Source organism: Vulpes lagopus, chromosome 14 (genome assembly GCF_018345385.1).
Source record: "Vulpes lagopus strain Blue_001 chromosome 14, ASM1834538v1, whole genome shotgun sequence".
Classification (NCBI taxonomy): Eukaryota; Metazoa; Chordata; class Mammalia; order Carnivora; family Canidae; genus Vulpes; species Vulpes lagopus.
Window position 1 is genome coordinate 18907918 of NC_054837.1, and position 23009 is coordinate 18930926.

General features: G+C 44.4%; 1 protein-coding gene across 7 annotated transcripts in view; it reads left to right on the forward strand.

The window, feature by feature from the left end:
* ACACB (acetyl-CoA carboxylase beta) overlaps window positions 1-23009 on the forward strand; it is a 132333-nt gene that overhangs the window by 87647 nt on the left and 21677 nt on the right. For all 7 annotated transcript variants that reach the window (XR_005983814.1, XM_041729465.1, XM_041729464.1 and 4 more), the window contains 13 exons: window positions 341-454; window positions 613-726; window positions 1279-1368; window positions 4121-4239; window positions 7679-7816; window positions 8822-8921; window positions 9011-9118; window positions 12990-13046; window positions 13486-13527; window positions 14506-14721; window positions 16366-16521; window positions 17366-17569; window positions 18446-18601. Coding sequence is in view for 6 of the 7 variants with exons in the window: in XM_041729465.1 (XP_041585399.1) it covers window positions 341-454; window positions 613-726; window positions 1279-1368; window positions 4121-4239; window positions 7679-7816; window positions 8822-8921; window positions 9011-9118; window positions 12990-13046; window positions 13486-13527; window positions 14506-14721; window positions 16366-16521; window positions 17366-17569; window positions 18446-18601 (1614 nt within the window). In the remaining variant the exon portion in view is untranslated. The remainder of the gene's footprint in view (window positions 1-340; window positions 455-612; window positions 727-1278; window positions 1369-4120; window positions 4240-7678; window positions 7817-8821; window positions 8922-9010; window positions 9119-12989; window positions 13047-13485; window positions 13528-14505; window positions 14722-16365; window positions 16522-17365; window positions 17570-18445; window positions 18602-23009) is intronic.

A 23009-nucleotide genomic window follows, 5' to 3' on the forward strand; every position in this document is an offset into this window, starting at 1 on the left:
GGTGGGAGAGTTTGGGGAAATGAATGTAAAGGGTAGAGTTGCTTGCCTGGCACATATTAAGTACCTAATATTGGGTGGCTACTAATAGTGATGTAGGTAGAGATGGAGTTGTATTTTTTGTCTGAGTGGGTGTTTAGGGTGTGTTAGCAGGTGGATGAATGGGGGACACATGGCAGATGTATGATTATGTATGATTAAGCTGTGCTAGGGATGCTCAGAGAGCTGAGCAGCTGTCTGACTTGGGGTAGCTGCAACCCCCCCCCCCCAGCTGAGGGTGAGTGCTGGCTTGTTTCCTTCTGGCGGAGGGAAGCCATTTGGATTCTGTCTTTGTCCCCCAAAGGATGAGCTCTGTGGCCCAGACCCTTCCCTGTCTGAAGAGCTGACCTCCATCCTCAACGAGCTCACTCAGCTGAGCAAAAGCGAGCATTGCAAGGTGGCCCTCAGAGCCAGACAGGTAGAGTCGTGGGGTGCTGTCCTTCTCGCCACCCGTGTCCCTCACGGTGCATAGCCCTTCTGTTGCCATCCCGCATCCGACCCCAGGGCCTGGCCCTAGGCTTCTCCCCTGAAGGGTTGGTTTACCCCAGCCCCTCTGCTCCCCACCCCCTCCCGCAGGTCCTGATTGCCTCCCACCTCCCGTCCTATGAGCTGAGGCACAACCAGGTAGAGTCCATTTTCCTGTCTGCCATCGACATGTACGGCCACCAGTTCTGCCCAGAAAACCTCAAGGTGAGGCCACCTCCTTCTATTCACAGAGCACACACTGTGGCCCAGGTGGGGCCTCAGATACATGGGTTCCCCACGCCCTCAGTGGGGCGGCACTGGGTTCCGGGCACAGTTGCAAATACCAGCAGTTTAGTCCACTGTGGCCAGGGCTGCCCGATGGGGCCTTGGGGAGCCTTTGGGAGAGGTTCAGTCCCACAGGGTGGACGGAGCATCAGGCTGCAAGGCTCCCCACAACGTACAATTTTAATGGAGTTACTGGAAACCATGAACACTCACATGGCTGAGGCATGGCTTCATCTTTTGGGCTCCCCTCATCCCCCAGTTTTGGATCATTTGCAGTCTCCAGGTACCTCCTCTCCGCATTTGGAAAGGGGAGCCTTAGGGGCAGTCGTCCCCAAACTGTTTCCACTTTCAGCTCTATGGCCTGGAATGCTGGTAGAATTTTGTTGATGATACCAGTGCCGGGTTCCCCTCCCTGCTACCCCCCTTCCGCTCATCTGACCCTTGATTAAAACTTGGTAACATTTCCTTTTTTTGCTCCTTCCCATCCCGCAGAAATTAATACTCTCAGAAACGACCATATTTGACGTCCTGCCCACTTTCTTCTACCACACCAACAAAGTTGTCTGTATGGCATCTTTGGAGGTAAGTAGGAGGGGGGCCCCAGGAACAGCATCTGCACTGAACATGCCGGTTCCAGCAGCCACTGCCCACCAGCCACATGCCTTGAGCATGGGATCTTGTCCTTCTCTCTACAGGGCAGGTACTGTTACTATACCCAGCTTCCAGGAAAGGGAAGTGAAGCTGGGAGAGATGGTTTCAGAGCTGGGGAGTGGCAGGACCACCATTCACACTCAATGGTGTGAATGGTGGTCTCAATCTGGAGTCCTTGCTGGTAATCCTTGTTCTCTCCTGTGCCATCCTGGCCTCATCTCGGCAGGGCACACCTAAATACCCACAACTAAGAGCTGAGGCACCTCATGCAAACTCTGACTCACTGCATTAGATAACTTTCTTTGGAAGACTCATCTGCTTCAAACTGCAAGAGCTGGAGGGAGTCTAGGTGACAATTTAAGGTACCCTCCCTGGTGATGGGACAGAGAAGGGAGTGACCAGCAGCAAAAACCTCTGATCTTGGAGTCTCAGTTCCCTGTGGCCCCCACTCCCTCTTCTTCCACCTTTGTAGACCTTGTGGGCCCCTCATCCTGGTGCTGGAAGCTTGGCTGGGTCTCCATGGAGACCATTTTGGGTTTGTGAGCATGTAACAGCCCCAGAGTCTCTTGGGCCTGCAGTCTTTACCTCCTCCCTGGTTTCACCTCAGAGAATCCTTTTCAGGTCCCTGCTTCCAACAGTGAGACCCAGTAGTGCTTATAAGTGCCTCCCCCTCTCCCACCCCCTGCTCTTTCCAATGTTCAACTATATCGAGACCCACTGTGTGCCAGACACTGGGGACACGGCAGGAAACAGCCATAGTCTCTGTCCTCATGGAGCTTCTCTCTGGCTGGGGAGAGACACACACTAAATATTTCCTTCATTGCACATATGGTAGGGCTGCAGTGGGAACACAGCCATCACGCTGAGAATCGGACAGCAGGATTTAACCTTACCGGGAGGGTCAGCCCAGACTTGGATGAGAAAGTGATACGAAAGCAAGCATCGGAAGAGCGAGTCAGAACTGGTGGGAAGGGAAGAAGCAAAGAGGTTCCCGTCAGTGGGAGCAACCTATGCGAGGTTACGGGCTATGTGACCTCTGGCCAGTTGCCTGCCTTCTCTGGACCTTTAGATTCTCATGCCACAGCAGGGGCGGTAATGCCTACCTCACAGGGTTATTTGAAGATAAATGAGCACTAGCATTTGATGTGAACACTATTGCTGCTCACTATCCAAGTGCCTGTCCTATTTGAGGGGATCCTGTGTCAAGTGGAAAGAAAGCATCAGCCTACCTTCTTTGCTTTTTGGAGTGCCAAATCCTGTTTTGTTTTAGGTTTTTTTTTTTTTTTCCTGTTTGAGAATTTTCCAGAGCTCTTTGAACATCCTGTCCCTTTGTTCGACAGGCTTATTGAACATAATCCAGCCTTTTCTCCATGACTCAAAAGAGCATTGTGAACATGACATTTTCACTCGGTCTCTTAGATGTGTAGAGTTTTGTTCCTGCTCTATATGTGCGGATGTCCCCAGGACCAGCCCCAGGTCCGATGATTCACTGGGAAGACTCACAGGACTCAGCAGATGGTTATGCTTATGGCTGTGACTTGCTAGAATGAAAGGACGCAAAGCACAATCAGCAGAGGGACAAAGTGCATGGGGCAACATCCAAAGGAAACCAGATACAAGCTTCCAGTGGTCCTGTAGGCACTTTCAATTCCTCAAACAATAAGTTATGAAAACATGTTTGAAATGAGGCTCAGAGACTCAACTCCCAGGGGTTTTAATGGGGACTGGTCCTAGTTTGTGACACGATTCTGAACTCCCAGAAAGAAAGGACAGGTTCAACATAAATCCACTCTTTATACAGCTCAGGTGCCACAAACCATTCTTACCAGGGAATAGTGGGAACCCTGCCAAATTCAAGTTCCTGGAGGCCGGCCAATGGTCTTTGAAGAATGGTGGTTAGGCCTGCTATGTTAACTCTTGCTACACAATTCTTATTTTCCCTATTTGATTAAAGAAATCCCACCGTCTTAACCTCTGGAACTGTGCTGTCCAATAGGGCAGCCACTGGCTCCATGTGGCTAGTGAGCACTTGAAATGCAGCTAGCTGGTCTGGGTTGAGCTGTGTTCTGAGTATACAATGCATGCTGGCTTTCAAGGACTCTGCATGGAGAAAGAATCGCAACTGCATCAATAATTTTATATTGATTACATGTTGAAAGGACATTACATTTGGAATCGGGGATGAAATGAAATCTATTATTAAACTTATTTTTACCTGCTGCTTTTTCTGAAGTGGCTACTAGAAAATGGAAAACCAAAATTGCTTATGTGGCTATGTTACGTTTCTGTTGGACGGCGGGCTACTCTAGAGCAGGTGTCGGCAGACTGTAGCCTGCGGGCTGCATCTGGCCCACTGCTTGTTTTTGTTAATAAAGTTTTATTGGAACACAGCCATGCCCATTTATCTACATATTGTCCTTGGCTGCTTCCAGGCTGCAACAACGGAATTGAATAATAGTTGTGATAGAGAACCGATATCTTGCAAAGCCTAAAACATTTACTCTCTAGCCCTTTGTGATGAAAGTAACATTGTAATAACACGTGAGCAGATTTGTTCCTTGCTACTGCTTGGAGAACACTTAGAGATCATTCTGGTATCCCTCCAGCCTGAGTTTTGTCAGGTTTGGAAGGCACTCTGCAATGCCCTCTGAGAGAATGTCTTCTGCGGCTTCTGCTTCATTAGGTTTATGTGCGGAGGGGCTACATTGCCTATGAGTTAAACAGCTTGCAGCACCGACAGCTCCCGGACGGCACCTGTGTGGTGGAATTCCAGTTCATGCTGCCCTCTTCCCACCCAAACAGGTATGGGATGGTCCACACCCTGGCGTGGCATGTGTGTTTCTTTTCTTCGTCACCAGTGTAGGTCCTGTCTTTGGAGGGACCCAGCGAGTGTGTCTGGGGAGACATCAGGGATACCACTTCTCCCCTGTGGGATCTCCCTGCATCTCTGTTCTCTCATCTGTAAAATGAGATAATCCAGTGTCTACCCCATCCACCTGCACTGCCCAGTATAGTAACCACTACCCATATATGCCTCTTTAAATTAAAACGAGTGAAATTAAATTAAATTTTTAATTTTTCCTTAGTTGTACCAGCGACACTTAAAGTGCTCAACAGCCACATGTGGTTTGTGGCTGCCATATTGGATATTGCAGTTCTAGAACATTCCATCACCACAGAAAGTTCTATTCAACAGTTCTTTCCTAAGCCATTATGAAGAATAAATGTGACAAGAAGCATGTGGCATTAGGGCAGTGCCTGACATGTGGAAAGTTGTTGGTGAACATTAGGGACCCCTGGGATGATTATCACTGTGTTGGTGCTGCCCGATGGCATGCTGTTGGTCAGGCACCATGCTAAGCTTTCCATGCTGTTTCATTCAGTCCTCACCATCTGCTGGCCAAAAATGTGTTTTCATCTCCATTTGACATCTTCCCTTGGCACAAGCCCAGCTGCTCATTCATATGGGGTAGTAGGGATTTGAGCCACGTGCCTCTCCCGTCAGAGTACCCCCTGCAGCACCTACAGATCCTCTGGATCCCCATGAAGTGTGTTTTCTTAATGCATCTTATTTCAGGACCCGAAGTACCATCCTGGTCAGGTAGAGTGAGTTACCTTCAGCTAAAGTAAACATGTCTCCTTGAGATCTGGAGCATTCCCTTTCCCTCTTCCCCATGCCTCTGGGTCCAGTTCTCCTGGGGGTCCCCACAGGCCTGGCTTGTGGCTAGAACAGTCTCATCATGATTTGGGCTGTGAATTAATCAGATCTTGTGTCTCTATGGGCAACAGGATTCATGATTTCTTGAAGTGGGGAATATTAGGATCTCTTGAGGGTTTGAAAGCATGTGTTTTTCTGTCTGTTGCTTTTAAGAAGAAGGGTGTTGTTTGGCTATGAATGAAGAAAAGAAGTGCTTCTCAATGAGGCACCTCCTTTTGTATTTATCATTTATTTTTACTCTTATTTAAAAAAGAGAGCATGATATTTTGTCCATTTGAGAGAAAAGGAAACAAAGTGTTTATGGCCCTGGAATCATTTTGGGAACTGGGAGGTGTGGTGTAAGGGCTTTTGAAACTATCTGCCCGTGAGGAGGCATTCTGTTTTTTTTTTTTTCTTAGCAGTTCAACCCAGTTAGGATAGAAGGTGGTTCTCCGAAACGCTGTGGGTCAGTCACAACTCGTTTCTTAGATGGAACCTGTACACATATTTGGATTACTTGTTGGGACCGTCACTGTGGGCACAGGGTCCCATTTTGACCAACACAGACACCAAGGGCCCTGGAGGGATTCCCTGACTGTCTCAGGTCCTTGCTGTGGCTATTGGCTGGGAGCTCCAGAATCTTCCTCTAGGCCTGGGTCTTCAGAGTAGACCCTGCCTGCAGCTGCCCCTAACCCCGCTCTTCAGGGCCTCTGGGAAGGGCTATGGCGAGTAAAGTCCCACCTCCCAGGAGGGCCTGGCTGTAGAACCAGACACACGGTGAATTAGGTCGGAGGACCAGGATGGGGAGGTCAGACCAGAGGCCAGCAGAGCTTCATGCAGGGCGCAGCCAGGACTTAGGGGCAGGCTCACAGAGTTCTGTGAGCCTGGCCAGGAGGTAAGACCTGGAGAGTATGGCCCTACCTGAGGGGCTGCTGAAAGACCAAATCTTTCCCTTTTTCCCCTCCACAAGAGAAGCAGGACATCTAGACTTTAAAAAAAATGAGGGGCGTCTGGGTGACTTAGTCAGTTAAGTGTCTATCTTAGCTCAGGTCATGATCACAGGGTCCTGAGATCGAGCCCCATGTCAGGCTCCCTGCTCAGTGGTGACTCTGCTATTCCCTTTCCCTCTGTGATCTCTTTCTCTCTCTCCCAAATAAATAAATAAAATCTTTTAAAAAATGAAATTCTTCAACTTTTCACTGTGATAAGGTAATTAATGTATGAGAATTAAAAATGCTGCAGTGACTACAATCAGTCCATGGGCTGAATTCAGCTTCTGTTGCCATGCCAGTTTGCTACTCTGCATTTAGCTGTCCAGGAGCAGGGGGCCTGGATGGTGATTTCAGGGGTACCCGACAGGAAGGCATAGAGGCCACCGCCCACCTGGGTCAGGGGTCTCCCAAGAGCACCCCAGATTTGAGGATTTGCTAAGAAGATTTACAGGGCTAAGTAGTATATATCATGCTCCTGTCTGTGACTTGTCACAGTGAAAGGACATGAAACAAAGCACAGTCAGCAAGAGGAAAAGGGTCATGGGGTATCCTCTGGTACAAGCTTTCAAGAGTCCTCCCCAAGGGAGTCACATAGGATGTACTTCATCCCCCTGACAGTGAGCTATGATGACCTGTGTGCAGTGCTGTCCAGCATCTGGTTAGAGACTCAGCACCCAGGATTTTTGTGGGGAACTGGTCATGTGGATGTCCTCAGCCAAGCATGTACCAAATCCCAGACCCCAGAAGAAAAGTAGGTGGTTGGCATAAACCACATGGTACAAACAATTTGGGCACAGTGAGCCTCTTATCATTTAGGGAATGGTGGGACTCCTCCTCCCCAAGTTCTCAGATATCAGCCAAAGGGTAACCTTGGAGGCAAGTTGCCTCTTCAGGAGGGCAGCCCCAGGCCTGCTCTTTTGACTTTTCTGTACCCCATCTGATAAACATTCCCTTCTTCACTTGACTCCAGGGCGCAATTGTCATTGCTCTGGGGGATCCATTTGTGCTTGCTGCTGGTGAGTAGCTAGTCCTGGGAGGCAGGGACCAGCTAAACTCCAATGAGCTGCTGGCTGAGGGGCCAGTTTTGGTTTCTGACCCTGTCCCAAGGACAGGTTTGATGGAGGCGGAGGCACTGGAGGAGCACAGGCCTGGCATGTCTCTCTAGAACCAAGTCTGCCTTTTCACCAGCCACCCAGGGCTGGGCTGTCCAGGAGAAATTGGCACTGTGTTCATTTTCTATGGCCAAGTTCCTGATCTTGGATTTCCCTGGGACCATGTTGAGGCTGGACTTGTCTGTGTGCATGCATGTATGCATCATTCACTCATTCATCCATCCCTCACTTGCTGAGCTCCTAGTCTGTTCCAGGGCCTGAGTAATCAGACAAGACTTTTCAGCCCCAGATCCCAGTCCCCTCCGTCTCCAAATTTTAAGCCCTGCTGTGGGAGGTCTCTAATGCTAGTCTGGCTCACTGAAACTTCCAAGGCAGGAACAAGTGCTTGGGGCCAGAGCTTCAAGTAGCTGCTTTGTTCCCCTCTTCTGGTCCCCCCATAGGATGGCTGTGCCCATCAGCATCACCAACCCTGACCTGCTCAGGCACAGCACCGAGCTCTTCATGGACAGCGGCTTCTCCCCACTGTGCCAGCGGATGGGGGCCATGGTCGCCTTCAGGAGATTTGAGGACTTCACAAGGTACCCAGAATGGCTCAGTCTCTCAGACACCCTGAGCAGAGGGGCCAAGTAGGCTTTCCCTGGCCCCCACTTGTTCATTTGTGTAGACTGTCTGACTGTGCACTTCCACACTGAGACTTTGAGAAAATTATTTTACCTCTCTGTGCCTTTGTTTTCCCATCTTTATAATGGGGATAAGAGAAGGATCTACTTTATAGGATCACTGGGAAAATTAAATGAGATAGTATATATTAAATATTGTATTTAAAGTATAGTTGGGTCACCTGGGTGGCTCAGTTGGTTAAGTGTCTGCATTTGGCTCAGGTCATTATTCTGGAGGTCCTGGGATTGAGCCCCGTCACATAGGGCTCCCTGTTCCGGGCTCCTGCTTGTGCACTCACTTGCTCTCTCTCAAATAAATAAAATCTTTAAAAAGATTTAAAACAAAAAACAAAGTGTAGTTTAAGAAGGGAGGGGTGCCTTGTTGGCAATTCTTGACCTCAGGATTATGGGTTCAAGCCCCACATTGGGTGAGGAGCCTACTTAAAAAAATAATAATAACAACAATAAAGTGTAGTTAAAGTGAAAATGACATGGTCAATCAATGTCAGTGATTAGTCCTGTCATTACTGGCCTCTGCCCCAACCTATTCCTCTGTGCATCATGCTTGAATTCTCTTGTTGTAACTTCACAACAGCCATAGTTGATTTGGGGTTGGTGAGGTGTGAGGGTCTCCCAGCCTGAAACAGGGGGAGTCCAGCTGATGCCCCAGCATGCTGGACACCCTTTCTTTTATTCATGATCTCAGATCACATAGGTTCCTTCTATCCCTTTTGGGAAAGACCCCATAGGCAGTGCCTTGGACCTGGTCAGGAACCATGTGAGCTCTGCATCGGATGAGCTTGTAGAGCAGTGGGTGGGAAGGAGGAAAGACCCAAGTCTCCCATGTGCCTGAAGAGAAATCTTAACCTTCGACATCATGGGGCAGTAGCCCCTCATCCCTGCCTCTGCACCCTGCGCCCTTAGGAACTTTGACGAAGTCATCTCCTGCTTTGCCAACGTGCCCAGGGAAGCACCCCTCTTCAGCAAGGCCTGTACTTCCCTGTACTCTGAGGAAGACAGCAAGGTCAGTGTCAGAGCAGGGAGCATGCTGAGGAGGGGACAGGCTGGGGCCCCTGAGTCCTTCCACCACCTGCCTTTGTTTTGCTCTTCCAGAACCTCCGAGAAGAGCCCATTCACATCCTGAATGTGGCCCTCCAGTACGCGGATCACCTGGAAGACGAGCTGCTGGTTCCAATTTTCCGGACATTTGTGCAGTCCAAGGTATGTCGGGCATGCCTCTGGTCCTGAGTCACTGAAGGAGGAAGTAGGGGCTTGTGATGGAGAGGTGTCACATGTGCCTAAGTCCTGCTGTGTACTTCAGAGCCACAGACCTGGTCTCCCCTCCTAGCTCCGCTATTCCTTGGAGCTGGTAACCTTGGGCGGAAGTGGCTGAACTCGGTAGAGCCTTAGCTTCTCCCCCAGTAATACAGGGGCAACATTTCTTTCTTCCCAAGTGTTGTAACAATTAAAAGACAAAGTATAGGAGTGCCTGGATGACTCGGTTGGGCATATGAGTCTTGATTTCGGCTCAAGTCATGATCTCAGGGTGGTGAGATCGAGCTCTGCACTGGGCTCTGGGCTGGATGTGGAACCTGCCTAAGATTCTCCCTCTTCTCTGCCTCTCCCTGCCTCTACCATTATATCTCTAAAAAAAAATACACATATACAGTTGACCCTTGAACAAATGGTTTAAACTATGCAGGTGCACTCATATGCAGACTTTTTCCTGACAAATACAGTATAGTCCTGTAAGTGTATTTTCTCTTCCTTGTAATTTTCTTAATAACACTTCATTTTTATTGGCTTCCTTTATTGTAAGACTATGGTATATAAACATATAACATGCAAAAAGCATTGACTGTTCATGTTACTGGTAAGGTTTCTGGTCAATGGTAGGATATTCATAGTTAAGTTCTCGGGGAGTCAAAAGTTATACATGGATTTTTAGCTGTGCAGGAGGTGGGCACCCCTAATCCTCACATTGTTCAAGGGTCAACTGTACACCCACTTTGCCTGTGCAGTGAATGATGAAATAAGGCAGTGTATATGCCACTTGGAGGACACATTCAGTGAAGAGTTTGGAGGGAATGTTTTTGTTGGATAATGCAGAAAACTCAAAACCTTTAAAGAATTGCTTACACTGCTAGCCATCTATGTGAAGAGCTTGTTCTTAGAAATTACATGTGGCTGTTGCCAGCATATATTCTCACCCTGGCAGTAGGGACAGCTGTGATATATGCTCAAGGACTTAACGTGCAAACAGATGTGGAGCAGCTTGGCCAGGGGCGGTAGTGAAAACAGCAGGAAGGTACTTGGGCAGGTTACTTTACTTCTCTAATCCTTAGTTTTCCCTTCTGTAAAATGGGATGCTGAGATGTCTAACTCCTAAATTAATCAAGTCCACCAGGCATGCCGTCTGTCTGTTAGTTCTCCTGAGTTGGTCTGAACTTGAAGAACACTGGGACATTTTCAGTTGTTGTTCGTCTGTTTACCTGTACTTTGTTGCATTGGCCATATCAGCCAGGTGGGAGGGATGCCTCCTCTGACTTAGCATCCCTCAGAGGACCTGGCCTGGTGATTGGGGTTAGGGGTGAGTGATGCTGAGTCATGGGTAACACCTTGCAAGCTTAGGGACATGATTGTCTGTGATTTACTTAGACTTGATTTGATTAATCAACAATGTAATAATGTTCACTGTAGAAAATGTTTTAAGGTGCAGACAAATCTGAAAAGTAGGTTTTAAAACAAAACCCACGCTGGATGTTATACTGTATGTTGGCAAATTATATTTAAATAAAATATTAAAAAGAGAAAGAGAAAAAACTCCCCACAGCCCTGCTATCTAGCCCTGAGATGAAATACTGGCATATTTCCCTCCAGCGGTGTCTTCTTGACATAGGTGATGTCCTTACTGGGTTTATACTTGGTATCCCATGGCATGGATAAGGTAACATTTGAGCTGTTGGAGCTCACCCTACCGTTTAACCAAATTAAACGATGCTCATGATGGTTGGTGTTTCTTACCTAGAGAGAGCAGTGGGAGGGATGCCAGACTTACCTATGGAAAGTGTGGGCAGGGAAGACCCCTCACAGCATGGACGACTGTGCCATGGGTGCCCTGTGGCTGTGAGAGGGGAAGAAGTCACTCTCTAAATAACAACCTCGGAGGGTATCCATGAGCTAGAAATGATTAAACGTATGTGCCTCTGTACAAGAGTATATAATATATAACATACCAAAGAGAGGAGACATAAAAGAATATACACCTGCTGGAGGAAGGAAAAGACTTTTAATATTATATATTAAGATAGTATTTTAAATTTTTTACATTAATAAGATACCTATGTATGTATTTTCCCACATACACACTCATACATATGCAATCTCACACACATGCATGCATTCACACACATCCTTAGTTGAGAACTAATGATTCAGGCTCCCCTTAACAGGATGGTTTTCCCACATAAAAACCCCCTTTATTTTGTGATTTATCCTGTTCTCTTTACAACTTATATTCCATTAAGTATTCTTTTGTTTGTCTACTTACATCTTTCTGAAATGCACTAAGACTACTCTTTCCCCTAATAATTTTCCTTAACTTTATGGACAAGTTAGGCAATAACCATATTTCTTTGTCTTTTGGGTTTTTATTTTCCCATAAGACGATATATGATAATGTTTATTTTGTTTAGGGATTAATTAAAAACAGTTTTGTACCTTTCTTGGGTACTTTCCTATTGCAGTTTAATCTATAGAAAATGTGTACAAATCATAAAGTATAGCCTGATGATTTTTCATAGTGAATTCCCAAGTGTAACCCGCATTCAGATAAAAAAAAAAAATGAATGTTCTCCTCTCTTTCTTGGCAGAGATAATTGACCATTACTGAGTTTTAACAACATAATCTCATCTATTCTCGAATTTTGTATAAATACAGTCATATAGTGTGCACTTTTTTGGTGCTTTTTTACTCGTTTTTTTTCAAGATTCCATTTTTAGGTAATCTCTACACCCAGTGTGGGACTCAAACTCACAAACCCCAAGAACAAGACTTGCATGCTCCACTGACTGAGCCAGCTAAGCCATCCCAGCTTGTCTTTTTTTTTTTTTTTAATATAATGGTGACCTTCCCTCAATTTTATTAAAGATTTCATGAAATGCTAAAAATGTATATATATATGCATGTATATATATTTTCTAATATAACAGCCTTATTAAATGAAATTCACATACTGTACCATTTCCCCATTGAAAATGTACTATTCAGTGCTTTTTGATCTATTCATACAGTGTGTAACCATCATTATGATAAATACATTTTAGAACATGTTCACCATCATCATCTACAAAAAGAAAACCTGTTAGCGATCATGTCCCATTTTCCCTCAACACAACACCTCCCCCCACCCCCACCCTAGGCAACCATGAATCCATCTTCTGTCTCTTGTGGATCTGCCTATGTTTTCATATAAATGGAATCATGCAATATGAGGTCTTTTGTGACTGGTGTCTTTGACTCAGCATCATGTTTTCAAGATTCATCCATGTGGGAACTTAGTATTACTACTTCATTTCTTTTTATTGCTAAATACTATTCCATTATGTGTGGGGTTTTTGTTGTTTTTATGTGTGTTTGGTTTTTATTTTTTTATTTTTATTTTTATTTTTTTATAATAAATTTATTTTTTTATTGGTGTTCAATTTGCCAACATACAGAATAACATCCAGTGCTCATCCCATCAAGTGCCCCCCTCAGTGCCCGTCACCCATTCACCCCCACCCCCCGCCCTCCTCCCCTTCCACCACCCCTAGTTCGTTTCCCAGAGTTAGGAGTCTTTATGTTCTGTCTCCCTTTCTGATATTTCCCACACATTTCTTCTCCCTTCCCTTATATTCCCTTTCACTATTATTTATATTCCCCAAATGAATGAGAACATATAATGTTTGTCCTTCTCCAATTGACTTACTTCACTCAGCATAATACCCTCCAGTTCCATCCACGTTGAAGCAAATGGTGGTATTTGTCATTTCTAATGGCTGAGGAATATTCCATTGTATACATAAACCACATGTTTGGTTTTTAATGCAGAAAAACATCCTTGTGGATTATGGACTCCGAAGAATCACATTCCTGATTGCTCAAGAGGTCAGTGTGATTCTCAGTGCATCTGTGAGTTCTTAACATTCCTAAAGACTCAGTGCCATTGATTTGATGTTTACTCTGTAGATGGGGGTGGAAGGGAGCTATTGCTAAAAAATAAGGTTTTGGGGCACCTGAGTGGTTCAGTTGGTTAAGCGTCTGCCTTCAGCTCAGAACATGATCTCGGGGTTCTGGGATTGGACCCCATATTGTGCTCCATGATCAGCGGGAGCCTGTTTCTTCTTCCGTCCCCTGCTCATGCTTGTCTCTCTCTCTAAATAAATAAATAAAATCTTTTTTAAAAATAAAAAAGGAAAAGGTTTTCCAAATGATTCATTCTAGAAGCAGATGGGATTATGGTTAAGAAAAATTCACTAACAAATATATCAGTATTTAAATGAGTCTTGGTTGATTTCATTGTTTTTTGTATGGATTTCTTTTGCAGAAAGAATTTCCCAAGTTTTTCACATTCAGAGCAAGAGACGAGGTATGACATAAAGCAGTGATACTGTTCTTGCCTCTCTTTGATACTCAGGAAGAGTAATAGTCCCCAGTCCTTAAGGTACTCTTGTATTCTAGAACATGTATGTAACTTCTGTGTAGTCTCCAGCCTTCCTCTGGGATTGTGTTTCCCTGTGAAGCTCAGACCCCATGCTTCCCATCCTTTCAGCCTTCACTCCGGTGTCTCCCTCATCTGAATCATTTTGTCCTCAGATGGCTCTCCCAACCTCTTCTTATGTTCTTACCGGCCGGCTGCCTATTTTTATAAACAGAGTTTGATGGGAACACAGCCACACCTGCTTGATCTCCTATTGTGTGCTGCGGCTTTCTCACACAAGTGGCAGAGGTGGCGTGGCTGTGACCAACCGTGTGGCTCACCAGCCTCACACGTTCCCTCTCTGGCCCTTTAAGAAAAGCTTTGCTGATCCCTATTTTAGAAGAGGTGGGCCTATTCCCAACACAGACTCAAGACTCCATCCTCTTCAGTATCTTGTAGCTTAATTTATCTAAAACCTTTCAGTTCTAGTTAAAACCCATCCTTCTGTTAGGGTCTTCATTTTCTCTCTACTTCAGTCTCTAGCACTGTCTGTTGCTTTGGGGACCAGTTTCCACAAAGAAAACAGGGATTAGTAACTTCTCGAGAGTTACTCTGTGTTGTGGCAGAGCAGAGGCCAGTTGTGCTGGCAGGTGCTGGCTACTAGGTAGGCTCACCCAGGAGCCGAGAAGTTCGTGCCAGCATGCAAGACTGGTGGTGCTTGCGGCTCCCCTCTGGACCTTCCCAAACCCCTGATCTCTGAGCCCTGGGGTTGTTCACAGGTGACGTGATGAAGGCTACATCCCTGAGTGCTAAAGCCACAAACACCAGGGTTCTCTAAGACAGGGTGTGGACCAAACAGGTATTTGGCCCCCATGTCAAATTCAGTGTCTTGTCTGTGTGTCTGTCTTTGCTGTCTGGCTGGGCCAGTTTGCAGAAGATCGCATTTACCGACACCTGGAGCCTGCCCTGGCTTTCCAGCTGGAGCTCAGCCGGATGCGCAACTTTGATCTGACCGCTGTGCCCTGTGCCAACCACAAGATGCACCTTTACCTGGGCGCTGCCAAAGTGCAAGACGGTGCAGAAGTGACGGACCACAGGTTCTTTATCCGCGCCATCATCAGGCACTCAGACCTCATTACAAAGGTAAAATGCCACGGACTGTTTCTTTTTCCATCTGAGCTTTGTCACTTGTGTGCTGGCTTTCCCTTCACTGAGCCCCTGCTCTGTGCTGGGGATCACGGGGTGCACTGGGCACACACAGCTATGCCCTTGGGATGCTCCAGTCTGGGGAGTATGAGGGGAGTGGACAGCAAAGTGGCTTCTTTGCATGTCCCAGCTGGCAGCACACGTGGATGTTTCTTGTGTCACATGGATCTGTCTGCTTGAGAAGGGAATTGAGAAGGTAGAAAGATACTGGTTTATTAAAGGAGTTTCTTGTAGTTGCTTATCGAGTGCATGATCATGTTTCATTTTCATTGTTTCTTGCATTCAGACAAGTTATTTATGATTGTACTGTGAACTTTTCAAACAATACTGAAAACTACTTTTAAAAATTAAGGAGGGGGATGCCTGGGTGGCTCAGTGGTTGTGTGTCTGCCTTCAGCTCAGGGCATGATCCCAGAGTCCAGGATCGAGTCTTGCATCGGGCTCCCCACAGGGAGCCTGCTTCTCCCTCCGCCTATGTCTCTGCCTCTCTCTCTGTGTGTGTGTGTCTCTCATGAATAAATAAATAAAATCTTTAAAAATCAGGAGAAATACCCAGAATCCCACCACTCAGCAGGGGTCAGCCCTGTTGGTGACCCTTTCTAGGTATGATTGCGTACAAGGAGTTCCAGGTGTAATGCTACAGATGGGAGCTCAGGGTGGACAAACCAATTGGACATGATTTTACTGGTCAGTTCCTTGTACACCTCATCTCCCATATTAATGAAGATGGTCTACCTCATGCTTTGTCCTTTCTTGGATGTACTGTGTATGTAATGGTTTGGGGTTTTGTTTTGTTTTGTTTTGTTTTGTTTTGTTTTGTTTTCCGAATCCTCTCCTGGTGGATGTTAAGCTAATGTCAGTTTTTTTGCTACCTCAGTCAACTAGATATTTTAATGAGTTTTGTTATTTTCAGGAACAGTAAGGACAACAGATTAGGAAACAGTTGCCCCTGAAAAGATTGTCACTCTCAGATCCCAAGAGGAGGGGGCACATCATACTGTGGGGAGCCGTATAAGGAAGCACCAGGGTTGGTGGGAGGCAGGGGAAGAAAGGGAAATGTATGTAAGAGTGTTGTGGTTTCTGTGGGAAGGAACAACCAGTGAGGCAGGATAGGCAGGCTTGGGATTGGCTCATCTAAATAATTTCAGTAGGTTCTTGAGCCAAGGGGCTGTCTCTAGTTGTCTGATACCTGGGCCTGGGGTGATTAGGGCAGGTGGATAGTGACCTGGAATATGAGAGCCTAAAGAGGAGGTATGTGCTCTGGATTTCCTGGCTGGCATTTGAAAAGCATGCCTAGAGGTGAGTCATTTACCATCTCTAGAAGTTGGCCACCCTGGAAGGGGTAGTCCCTCCAGCGTCAGTATGGCCTCGTTGTCAGAGCATCACAATATAGAAAATAAAAGACATGGTGAATATGCTGGATAGCCTTTGACACGCTTTTACCTTCAGAGGCAGGGCTCTGCCCTTCTCACCTGGCACACTTTTTGGAGATGGGGCAATGCTTTCTGCTCCCTTCTGTGTGAGGCTCCGTTTCCAGCCTTGTGCCCCTCGCTCTTGCATCCATCTCCCTGACTTTGGCAGGAAGCTTCCTTCGAGTACTTGCAGAACGAGGGTGAGCGTCTGCTCCTGGAAGCCATGGATGAGCTGGAAGTGGCGTTCAACAACACTACCGTGCGTACAGACTGCAACCACATCTTCCTGAACTTCGTGCCCACCGTCATCATGGACCCTCTTAAGGTCTTGCCTCTGGGGATGCTCTGGGTTCAGCTTTCCCAGGGGCCTATGGCACTTTGTGCCTTGCTGCTTTGGGGTCTTGTCTCCTTGCATGCGAGACCTAAGTTCCAGGACACGTATGTGTGTATTTGAGCCTCAATTGTTGTGGGTGGACAACCTTCTGTCATTTAATTCCAGGACCACATTTTTGCCACCACCCTTAGGATCACCCCTGTTCTGATGGTCACCCTATAGGCAGCACGCTCCACTTTTAGGATGGCACAAATGTCCAAAGTGTCTTGCAAGACAAAATTTTGTCCCTCATTCCCAGCTTTTTTGGGGATCCGTATATGGAAGGAAAGGGGAAAAAGAACCATTCTTCCATGGCTGGTTCTTCATGAGCGGACAGAGTTGATACTGGTGATTCTGGGATGAAAGAAGTCCTGGGTCATCAGCTTGGCATCTGTGGGGTGCAGAGGACCTGTGCTGATGTCCCAGCTCCACTAACCCACATGGTTCCCAGAAGAGAAAAATGCAAACCCTTGAGCTACATGGTGGAGATAAAGATGATGTCACGTAGGCATACTAGCTCTGTTGCTTACCAGCCTCCGTTTCCTCATCTGTCACTGGAGTATAAAAATGCCAGCCTCTCTGAGTAATTATGAGGATGAAATGAGATAATGCTCTTCACATGCTTAGCATGGCACCTGTGGTTATTATTGGCTGATAGTTGTTGGATACGTACTATGTCCTGGGTATTTTGCATTCAGTGGATGTCATCATTTGCTTATTGTCAGTGCTAGAATTATTTATTACAAGTTTTTTATGGAATGGACCTTGAGATGGGAATTGCTGTCATTTGGGGCAGATTGAAGAGTCCGTGCGTTCCATGGTTATGCGCTATGGCAGCCGGCTGTGGAAACTCCGCGTGCTGCAGGCTGAGGTCAAGATCAACATCCGCCAGACCACCACTGGCAGGGCTGATCCCATCCGCCTGTTCATCACCAATGAGTCGGGCTACTACCTGGACATCAGCCTCTACAAGGAAGTCACTGACCCCAGATCTGGAAATGTAAGGCTGGGGAGAGGGGAAGTGCCATAGAGATGCAAATCCAAGCAGAGGCATATCAAGTCTGCTCCTGAGAGCAAGACACAGACTAAAATGATATTTGGTGTCCGTCTTGCCTTGCCATACTGTATTGGGGTAGCTCCTCTGAGTTTGCAATAAACATGTAAGCTTCTGAATCCCAGTTGTTCATTCCCCTGGGAAAGAGAATCAATCTCAAATTTAATCCATTTTAGGACCATGTTTGGGAAAAGATGTGGAATACTGTGGTTGATTGTAATGCAACTCCCAGGTTGGTTCACTTAAGAAAATGGGTATTTTCCCCCAACCATGTTTTAGAACAGATGTTTGTAAACTGAATCAAATATCCTATTGACTTCCATTTTTAAATATATAACTCTTTAAATTATTAGACTCCCAGGAAGTTAGAAAAATAGTACAGAGGGGAAAAATATTGCGGAGAGTTCCCATGTACCCTTCACCCAACTTCTCCCAATGATGTCATCTTAGCATAACCACGGGACCTTGCCAAAGCAGGAAATTGGCAACAGTATAGTACTATTAATTCAAATGCAGACTTTATTCAGATCTCACCAGTTTTTGTACCCTCATGTTTGGTTTTGTGTGTGTGAAAAGTACTATGAGGGTCACATTTTTGGAACTATGCTTCTATACCTGCCACTGTCCCTTCTTGTTCTGCTTGTCCACAGTGGCGGAGGTAAGAAGATTAGCTCTCTGGGGCACTTACTTTGTCATGTGATGTGATATCCTTTCCTTCCTTCCACCACACTTTCATTGAGGGAAGAGTAGGAGTAAATTGGACAGGACTATGCTTCTCTGAAAATTCCTTCCTTCACTCTGTTTTTCTTTCTTTTTTTCCAGATCATGTTTAATTCCTTTGGCAATAAACAGGGACCCCAGCATGGGATGCTGATCAACACTCCCTATGTCACCAAGGATCTGCTTCAGGCCAAGCGATTTCAGGCCCAGTCCCTGGGCACCACCTATGTCTACGACTTCCCAGAGATGTTCAGGCAGGCAAGTCCTACAGCTTTGCTGTGGCACCATCCTGGGTCCCCCTCAGGGACTCTACCAGCCCCACACTCCCTGCCCTTAGTTACTCTTCTGAAGACCTCAGTCTGAAGAACGAAGTCTTCATGAAGAAAAAGAAATCAATATTGGGAATGCCTTCCTAGTATTTTTTCTAAAATGAACCTACTTTCCTCCCAGTGATAAAAAGTAATATAATATAGAAACTTTGGAAAGTAAAGGAGCATGGAAAAAAAGAAAAAAGTGACTCATAGTTCCATGTCTTAAAGACACATTGATATTTTTATGTGTTTCTTTCTGGTCTTTTTTTTTTTTTTTAAAGATTTATTTATTTATTTCATAGAGAGAGCAAGAGAGCATGTGAGCTTGGGGAGGGGCAGAGACAGAACCTCAAGCAGACTTTGTGCTGAGTGCAGTGCCAGACGTGGGGCTCGATCTCATGACTCTGAGATGATGACTTGAGCCAAAATCAAGAGTTGGACACTTAACTGACTGACCCACCCAGGCACCCTTTCCTCTGGTCTTTTTAATGTTCATGTATTAAGTTCCTGCCACCTCCCAGGCACTATTCTAAGGGTAAGTAACCCATGAGGAAGAGGGTGGAGTCACTCATTGCCTTTGAGGAATTTTTTGTCTACTTTTAAAAAATAATGTCTTGTGTTTTTCTGATTAAAGTATACATTAGAAAATATAGAAAAATAGGGATCAGCATAAAATTCCACACTTATGTAATCTATTCACCATTGATGACTACAGTAACATTTTAGTGTTTCTTTGAAGTGTTGTTACTATGCCTTTTTTTTTTTTTTAATGTAATAGGGCCTTCCAAGGAGACTGAACAGGCTGGCATTGGTGCCATGGATATCTGTTTACATCCCTTCCATTGCCTTGTAAATGATGTTCATGAACCCATGACCAAGGACCTTACCCTGTAGACAGGAAGGCGTCAGTTCCCTTCAGGCATAGGCTAATTCCCTTTGTATACAAATTGTTTAGAGAGTAGAAAAAAACAAGGGAAATGCTGCTTCACTCATTTTATCAGGTTATTACTAGCTTAATATGTATTAAGATTAGAACATTAGGAGAAGGAAAATTGGTTGTCTCGTTTATGAACGAGACATAAAAGCCATAAATAAAATATTAGTAAATGAAATCCAGTAGTGATTTTCTTTAAATTGGACTAAGATTTATCCTGTAGCAGCTAATATGATTTGGTATTAAGAAGTCTATTAAAATACCTTACCATAATAGATTAAGAAAAAATTAAAATTTTTTAATGGATGCAAAAAAGTGTTTGAGAAGATCATATCTGTTTATAGTAAAAACTTTTAGTAAACTAAGAATAGAAGGGAATTTATCTTGATAAAAGATATTAATCTAAAGTCAATAGTACCTAATGGTGAAATGTTAGAAAGACAGATACAGGACAGAGATATCCATTATTATCATATCTATTAACATTTTTTTTTACTGGAGTTTCTGGCTAATGCAATAGGATAAGAAAAAGAAATAAGTGTAAAGACTGAAATGCAAGGGGAAAAAAAGCAAGGGGATCCCTGGGTGGCACAGCGGTTTAGCGCCTGCCTTTGGCCCAGGGCGCGATCCTGGAGACCCGGGATCGAATCCCACATTGGGCTCCCAGTGCATGGAGCCTGCTTCTCCCTCTACCTGTGTCTCTGCCTCTCTCTCTCTCTCTCTCTCTCTCTGTGACTATCATAAAAAAATAAATTAAAAAAAAAAGCAAAAAAGCAAAATGGTGTTTTTGCAGATGATATAAATGTCTATATAAGAAGTTAAAAACTCTTTAGAACCAATGAAATAATAAATTAGGATTGCTGGATACAAGATCAAAACTTAACTGCATTCTCATAGACCAGCAGTAATAGTAAAATGTACTTGGAAAAAAGTAAGATAAGCTACAAGGTTACATGTGAATAAATAAAAAACATACAGAACCTTTATGGAGGAAATTTGAAAACCCTATTGAGACACTTTAAGCCTAAATAAATGGAGGGGTATATATTGCCCATTGATGGGAAAATTCAATATTGTAAAGATATTAGTTCTGTCCAAATTAATACATTTCATATAATTCCAAAAATTTGTTGTGAAACTTAAAAATTCATATGGAAAAGCAAAAGCTTATGAATAACAAAAACAATATTGAAAAAGAACAGTCAAAAAGACTCATTTTAGCCAATGTCATTACTTGTTTTAAAGTAGCAGTATTCCCTACAGTGTATTGTTGTAAGATAGCTAGATAGATAGACCCGTAGAACAGTATAGAGCCTAAAATCAGACCCACTCATAAACAGAGCCTTTACAGAATGCAAAGGTGGGATTATGAATTGCGAATAAACTTCACCAAAAGGTGTGGTGGTTCCCTCTTATCCATGGCTTCACTTTCCATAGTTTTAGTTACTTGTGCCCATCTGCAATCTAGAAGCAGATGATCCTCCTTCTGATGTATGTTCAGAAGTTCAGTGTTAGCCTAATGCTGTGTCACAATGCCTACATCATGCCCTTCACTTTATCTCATCATGTAGGCATTTTGTCATTGCACATTATCACAGGAAGAAGGGTGAATTTATTATAGTTTGAGAGAAAGAGAGACCATGTTAACTTTTATTGTGGTATATTGTTATAATTGTTCTTTTATTATTGTTATAAATGCTACTATGCCTAATTTATAAATTAAACTTTATCATAGTTATGTATGTATAGAAAAAAAAAACCCATAGTATGTATAGGGTTCTGTATTGTCAGAGGTTTCAGGCATCTACTGGATGTCTTGGTGCATATCTCCTGTAGGTAAAGGAGGACTTATATCATTGGAAAAAGTAAATTTTGATTTCTACCTTATCTAGTATACAGAAATAAGCTTCAAGAGGATTAAAGTCACTTGGAGTCAATTAAAAGCTTAACTGTATAGGAAAAGACCCATAAACTTGACTCTATTAAAATTTTGAAGATCTTTATTTAAATAAGGAAAAATGAGCCCCGGATAGGGAGAATCTGTATCAATGCCTATTACCAGAAAGGGATTACAACTAGATTATCTAAAGAGGACTAATAAATCAATTAGAAAAAAAAAACAAGCAAATGTATAAAAAATATGGGCAGGAGTTATCAACAGCAGGAAATTAGCAAAAAAAGAAACTCACATGGTCAATAAACATATTCAAAGGTTCTTACCTTACAATAATCAGTGAAGTACAGATCAATACCACAATACAATTTCATATCCAGCAGATGGATAAACATTAAAATATTTGACAAAACTAAGTATTGGCAAGTATATGGAGCAAAGCAGTTCTTACATCTTCTTACTTAGACTGTAAAGGGTTTTGAAAAATGAGAGAGCAATTTGATAATACTGAGTAAACTTGAAGCTTCATAAACCCTCTGACCCAGTGAGTCTGCTCCTAGGTACTCACCTGGTGAGACTCTCATCTGTTTATAAGAAGGAACCATCAGAATGCTCATTACAGGGGCATCTGGTGGCTCAGTTGGTTAAATACCTGACTTTAGCTCAGGTTGTGATCTCGGGGTCCTGGGATGGAGCCCATCAGGCTCCCTGCTCAGCATGGAATCTGTCCAACTCTGCCCTTCCCCTGCTCTTTCTCTCTCTCTCAAATAAATAAATAAAATCTTAAAAAAAAAAAGTGCTCATTACAGCCTTATCGTTAGTAGTGTAGTATTGGAAGCAGCTTAAATGTTCCTTGAAAGGGCAGCCTAGGTGGCTCAGCAGTTTAGTGCTGCCTTTGGCCCAGGGTGTGATCCTGGAGTCCTGGCATCGAGTCCCACGTCGGGCTCCTTGCATGGAACCTGCTTCTCCCTCTGCCTGTGTCTGTGCCTCTCTCTCTCTCTCAATCTGTGTCTCTCATGAATAAATAAATAAAATCTTTTTTAAAAATGTTCCTTAAAAAGTGTTATAAATAAGTAAGTTGTGATCTGTTCATACGATGGAAACTGAATAGCAGAGAAAATGAACTAGAGTTAAATTTCTCAATATGTACAAATCTCTCAAACATACGGGGGAGCCAAAGGGGCAAGGTGTAGAAAGCTGTGTCCAGTGCAAGACCATTTATTTAAAGTTTAAGTTCTGCAGGAGCACCTGGCTGGCTCAATTGGAAGAACACACGACTGTTGGTCTCAGGGTTGTGGGTTCAAGCCCCATGTGAGGTTAGAGACATGATTTAGACTTAATTTTTTTAAGATTTTATTTTTAAGTAATCTCTACACCCTACATAGGGCTTGAACCCACAACCCTGAGATCAGGAGTTGCATGTTTTTCTGACTGAGCCAGCCAGGCGCCCCCACATGTTTAAAATGTATGCATATATAATGAAAAATGTAAAAACATGCACAGGACTTGTAGACACTAAATTCAGGA